This window comes from Macadamia integrifolia, unplaced genomic scaffold (assembly GCF_013358625.1).
Source record: "Macadamia integrifolia cultivar HAES 741 unplaced genomic scaffold, SCU_Mint_v3 scaffold2107, whole genome shotgun sequence".
Taxonomy (NCBI): Eukaryota; Viridiplantae; Streptophyta; class Magnoliopsida; order Proteales; family Proteaceae; genus Macadamia; species Macadamia integrifolia.
In genome coordinates, this window is record NW_024868515.1 from 51,223 (window position 1) to 57,998 (window position 6,776).

Below are 6,776 nucleotides of genomic sequence, written 5' to 3' on the forward strand. Positions count from 1 at the left end.
AATTCTTCTCCCAGCTCATTTATTTTCCTCATTTGAATTATGCAGGCATGAAGGGGAATTAATCAAATTAATTGTTAACGAAGTTTGGAATGAATTAAGAAAGAACCCCTTGTCTGTTCCTAACAGTATGTTTGGAATCCATTCTCATGTAGAGAAAATGATGAAGTTGCTAAACAATGCATCTGAAGATAGACCGATTGTGGGTATCCATGGCTTAGGTGGCATTGGTAAGACAACAATTGCTAGGTGAGTGTACAATACAATCTATCATCACTTTGAAGGATGTAGCTTTATAGCAGATGTTCGAGAAACTTTCCAAACAAAGGGAGTTGTCCATTTGCAAAGTCAACTTGTCACTAATATCTTGAACATAGGGAATCCAAATATTACTAGCGTTGATCACGGAACTGCTATGATTAAGCAAAGATTATCCAAGAAAAAGGTTCTTATTGTTCTTGATGATGTGGATGAAAACACTGATTTAAGTGCAATAATTGGGAAGGGTTGTTGGTTTGGTTTTGGAAGTAAGATTATTATTACAACCAAGGACAAACATATCTTAGATGTTCTTAAAGTGGCCAAACCTTACGAGCCTAATGAACTGGATCTAGATCAATCTCTCAAACTCTTCAGCAAACATGCTTTCGATATGGACCAACCTCCAAAATATTATTTGGATCTCTCAAAAGATGTGGTAAAAACTACTGGAGGACTTCCTTTGGCTCTTAAGGTTATAGGTTCATACTTATTTGGCAAAGAAAAATCAGCATGGAAAGATACAGTGAAGAAGTTAGCCACAATTCCACATGATGAAGTGCTGAAGAAGTTGAAAATAAGCTATGATGGATTAAATTATGAAGAGAAAGAGATATTTCTTGATATTGCATGTTTTTTTATTGGAATAAATAAGAATGTTCCATGTTACATATGGGATGACTGTGGTTTTTTCCCTAGAGATGGAATTGAAAATCTTTGCCAAAAGTCACTCATTAAGATTAGTGAAAAAAATGAGCTAATGATGCATGATCAGCTAAGAGATCTTGGAAGGGAAATTGTTCGTCGAGAAAACCTTAAGGAGCTTGGAGAACGTAGTAGGTTGTGGTCGCATGAGGCATTGGAAGTATTAAGTACTCAAATGGTTAGTTCTCATTAATACACTTAAATTTGTGGTTCTAGTCATTAATAATGCTTTGAAGCATAAGTTAGCTATATTTTTTCTGCTATGAAATCAGTCATTATGATGTTTGACAAACCAAATGGTAAACATGGTTGGGGGTCCATGTTAACAAAGGATCCAACACCGACCTCACTATCCAATTTTTAGGCTTTCAGCCCAATGCAAGAGTGTAGTGGGGATCAAAACATGATTGAAGTAGTACACAAATTACGAAAAGTCCATTCTGGCATTTTTGTAATCTTGTACGAAATGGCACACTTCTTCAATTCTTTACCTTTTCCATTTTGGGTTAAAATTTGACCACTTATATGGATGGGCCGTTGCTCAATTGTAACATTGACCCACTCATAAACTAAAAGGCTGACCATACTTTGTGAATATTACTAAATTTGGTTTAACATGATATTCTTTCATACAAATTTAATATTCTTTGTTTTGTAGGGAACTAGGAGAGTTGACGGACTTTGTATTACCTCCCATGATAGGGTAAATAGCCGATGTATGATGATTGAAGGATTTGCTGCTATGACTAAACTAAGGTTACTTCAGGTGGATGATACCCAGGTTGCTGGAAACTTGGTGCATTCTTTTCCAGAATTGAGATGGCTTAGTTGGAAAAGATGCCCTGTACAATTTACACCAATCAATCCAAGGAGATTATGTGTTCTTGATCTGTCACATAGTGACATCACAGAAAGCTGGATGGGTTGGAACTATATCAAGGTCTCTAAGAACTATTTCTTTCTTTTATTTCTTGTGATCAATCATAGAATACTTTTAAACTGCTAAGTTTCTGTTCTGTTATGCAGGAGGCAAAAACTCTTAAAAGTTTTGGACTTGAGTCATTGTTCTAAACTATCCCGAACTCCAGACTTGTCAGAAAATAAACAATTGGAGGTATTTCTTCTTGAAAGATGTTATAATTTGCCTACAATTGACACATCCATTGGTCATCTTAAGAAGTTAGTCATATTGAACATGAATGAATGCTTGAGTCTAAAGCATCTCCCAGCCAACTTTGGTGAGTTAAGTTCTCTCAAAACACTTCACATTAGAAATGCAAGAATCGACCAATTACTAGAAACATTGGGCCTCTTGGAAGCCTTAACGGAGCTATACGTTGACTTTTCTGCAATACGGTTACCTATTTCTATACGTCATCTGAGAAACCTCCAAATTTTAAGTAATAACCATTGTTCTATGAGAAGTAAAGGGTTTATTCGTGATGAACATCAAAGCAAGCCTCGTATATGGGGTCGGAGATGGGTCTGCCAGAGCTTCCTCCAAGTTTGAAATATTTGGATGCTTCGCACTGCAAAATGAAATCACTCCCAATGCTGTCAAATCTGACAAATTTAGAGTTATTGCAACTTTTTGACTGTCCAAATTTGATGGAGACACCAACTACTATCAATGCTCTTACGAGGCTGGAGTCACTCTATTTAGTTCAATGCCCTCACCTACAATGCATCCCACATCTTCCCTCAAGTCTGAAATTCTTGATAGTTCATAATTGTGAAAATCTTAAGAGAAATATCTGGTTACTCGGATGTGGGAAATTTAGAGAAATTACTTCTTCATGATTGTTCCAAGCTAGCAAAATTAAGCCTTGAGGGATTAGATTCTCTGCAGCAGTTCCAGATTTTGGGTTGTGACTCATTGATCCAACTTTTATTTGGACTTGATGTTACAAGGCTACTCTGTAACTAACCAATGTAAATCTTCAAGCCTGATTAAATGATGACTTGGATGAGTAAAAATGGAATCAACTTGATCATCAAAATTTGGGTGAATTTTTTTCTTTTACCCAGAGGAAACAATGAACAAAATATCATTTTTTTTTAATTGAATTGAAGTGTAGCAGATCCCATGTACAATCCTTAGATCAGAATGAATTATTCATGATACACCCAAAATTTGGCCATCTAAAACTCAAATTCGGATGAGATTCCTGAAATTAGATCTGGAATCAGCAGCAGAAACTGCAAACTGTCTTGAATCTCCCCCTCCCACCTGAAAGAGTGAATTCTGGGTGGATTCAGTGAACTACCTATCTATTCAAGGAATTTCTACATTATTCGAATGCTTTATAAATCTTTGTATGTAAAGTGTTGGTCATTCTTTCTACTTTAAAACTCCATGTTGCATATAGCTAGTTGTGCAATGTCCTTCAAGTTCTTGGACTGTTCATCTTTGACTGTAATTGCATGTGCTGGTGCTGCAGCTATAGTTTTTTCAATTATTGAGTGAACATGAAACAAACTATTTTGGAAAGCAAAGAACCATTTATGAAGGGAGGATTTAGAAGATTTAGCAAAAACCATTAAAAGACAAGTCAAGCCCATAAAAGTAAGACAACAGAATTGGGATCAAGGCAGGAACTGATTTTGAATAGGGAGGGTAATCTTGGAAGTCAACTTAAAGGATGGGAATAACTAGAAACAAACTTAAGACTAGTGGGCTTACTTGTCTTGAGATGCTACAGTGGAAGAGTTGCAAAAACTCAGGAAAACAGAGCAGGTTGTAAGAAGAGCTTATAAAATGGTGAAGAAACTGATAAGTAATAACAAAATTTAATTTATAATGAAGCCAAATTCTTAAATACCAAATATCTGGGCTAATTACCAACTTATAATGAAGTTATGAACAAAAATAGAGGTTGGAAAATAGTTCAGAAAACAGGATGCTGCCTATAGCAGGGAAAGAAGAGATGAGAGGTAAGAAAGAAGAAGAATATGGATAGAGACACCTAATAAGGAAAATACAGGATTAAGAGAGGTAGAAAAGCCAATTAACAAATAAAAATCTGACGCCGGAAGATTATAGAGGATTAGGAGGTAACACAAGTGATCAATTCAAAAGAAAAGAAAGAACTCGCCACCCAAAGGAAATCCACCTAAGGGATAAGAGAACTCAAGAAGAACTACTTCTTGTCAAAGGCCAAAGGCTTTTTCTATGAATAAACTCCAAGTACGTTTCCTTCCATTCACTAGTGCAGGCTTTATATAGATGAGTATGGAACAACCTTCCAAGCATAGGCCATTTCCAAAAATGAAACTAAGACTAATTGGAAAAACACAAACAAGGGGAAGACAAGTAACTATCCAATAGGAAGGGACCTTGGGAACCTTAAGAGGCATTCTTCACATATTCAAGATTCTAGAAACACAATGGTTGAAGTGCTCAAGAAGTTCTAAAACTGAATGTAGATGAAAGTTTGACTAAAAAAGATGAATTTCGGACTTCTAAATGTTTGCAGTCATCCCAGACACTTTACCAAAACGGCCATAACTTCTTCTAGAAGATAATAATGATGCACCATTTTTTTTGTTGGAGAATAAACTTCTAGATATTTCCATCCATATATGGCATGACTTCTAGTTCCTTCTGAGTTGGTTCAGGTGTCTCCGTGAAGTTACCCCAAAATCCTAGACTGCAACTTTTATTTCCAGCTTCTATCCTTTGACTTGGGCTTGAGGGCTTATTGGAATGGGTTGTTGGCCCATTTGAAAATGCTCCTGCATCAAAATCCTAAACAAAACAAACTATTGTTTAAATGAGAGAAATGTTGTCCTCTTGTGTGGTGGCAGGGGCACAAAGAGATTAGAGAGTTTGTAGGAAGGAATGGAGACAAGGTTATACAGCTCTGCTACCTCAGAAAATCAGATTCTTGACTGCTTTGAAAATTTGCAAAGCAAAATATGTCTGTGCTATCTTGTTAGTTCTTCAGAAGTGGTTTCTGTTTTAGATTTTGATATGAATTTTTTATTTCACATCATATTAACAGTTTGATTTTATGTCTTTCACCACTTTCCTTTTTCAGGTTATTGCGGGCCCTTTTGGATATCTTGATTCTAATCGGTAAATGACTGGTTTCTAGACTTGTTAAGGTAAACGAGGCATTGATTATTAGTTGGAAAAAATTTAACAAAATTATGATATTTTTTTACCATTTGATGATTTGAAACACACAAAATATCCTCTACAAATGACACAGCAATCACAATGGATAATTTCACATACACAAAGGATTTAGATTGTTGCACTTCTTTAAAGCCATGGAACACACTTGTAGAAGCCATTGTATCAGTTGTATCAGATATGGCTTAGAGGATCGCAGACATTTCCTTACACCATAAAGAAGAGTATTCCATTGAGATACCCCATTTTCATTTCCCTAACATATTAACTAACCATGCAACAGTAAGACGGTTTTACCAAAAAAAAAAACCAGCAAGACGGTTGAGAAATATGACCACATTGCTAAGAAGCTCAAGAGAATACACTTAAGAAACTCAAAAAAGCACATTTATTTCCAGCGAGTTTAGTAGAGCTCAATCACATGGAACTACCAATGTACCATCACCTGACATGAAGTGCTAAACATCCTTAATTTTTGGCAGTCATTCATTATAATTACTAGTTTTAGGTTAAATTACACTTGGTGTACCTGTTGTTTACTGAAACTATGGGTAGATTCTGAAACCGAGACGGATGATAAGGGGACATTTCGGTATCTATGTCCACTCCTTTAGCTACCCCTGGGGAAAGATTTCATTTTCTAGGAAAGTGGAATCTTTGGCGTGAAACTAGAAAAAAAATAAGTGGTACTAGCCTTGTTATGTCACTGCCTCGTTTCATTCTTTTTTTTTTTCTTAAAGAACTCATGTACTAAAACAAACTTTGTTTCCCCTTGTCATCTCACTGCCTCATTTTATTTCTTTCTGTTTCAGGACAATGTGCTTAAAAATGGTACGTTCTCGATACATTGGTGACAGTGAAGGTGGAGAAAATACCATTCATGTAAAGGACAGAAGACAAAAAGAACGAAGATTCTAAACCCACTGCATAGCTCCATGTTGTAGTTTCCTTTGGCAGAGTCGCTGCTGCTCTGTCTGCAATTGCCACAGGTACACTAGCATTGTCATGATCCGGTGAGCAGATGATAAAGGCTAGCATGGTGAAGGTAGCAGCTTTGGCCTTAATGGCAGCACAAAGCCTAGAGGCCGCAGTGACAAAGAAGGCAGAGCACCAGCAACTTGAATCTGTCATTGTCTGCTGTTAAGGTATTATTGTTAGGGACCTAGTGTCTCTTATCTGCTGCATCAAATTGAAGAAAGGAATTGGCCTCATTTTTTTGCATTTTTTATTTTGATACTAGTATCACTCCGTAGAAGGTTCTTTTTATTGCGGGACCTAGTGTGAATGATGGTGTATCACTCCATAGTAGGTTCTTTTTATTTTATTTTTTTTGTAATACTGGAACACCCTTGAGCATTAGCTAAGCATTTTGTTTCGGTTTCCAGTGAGGAAGGTCATTCCACTGCCAATGAAGGGTGCATCAGTATCCCTTGAGAGTAAAATATCTAGATGTGGCGCTGCTGCACTTCTATTACTTATTCAATATAGGTTGTTATCCAAATACTCTCACCATTAATTGTTCATTATAGTTTTATTTGGATTTTAATCTTGCATAATCACTTATCCAGGGTAACTTATTGTCATTTCTTGCAAACTTATGCATTTCTGGTTCCACTACAGGCGGTTTCTGCTCTATGATGCATCAGGTACAGAGTAATGTCATGTTGGAGACATACAA

General features: G+C 36.4%; 1 protein-coding gene across 1 annotated transcript in view; it reads left to right on the plus strand.

The window, feature by feature from the left end:
* Nucleotides 1-6,360, plus strand: part of LOC122065734 (TMV resistance protein N-like) — a 13,880-nt gene extending 7,520 nt beyond the window's left edge. Inside the window, exons 2-5 of the mRNA XM_042629578.1 lie at nucleotides 46-246; nucleotides 1,619-1,900; nucleotides 1,987-5,067; nucleotides 5,911-6,360. Coding sequence (XP_042485512.1) covers nucleotides 46-246; nucleotides 1,619-1,667 — 250 coding nt within the window. The 3' untranslated portion in view covers nucleotides 1,668-1,900; nucleotides 1,987-5,067; nucleotides 5,911-6,360. The remainder of the gene's footprint in view (nucleotides 1-45; nucleotides 247-1,618; nucleotides 1,901-1,986; nucleotides 5,068-5,910) is intronic.
* Nucleotides 6,361-6,776: the final 416 nt, after the last annotated feature.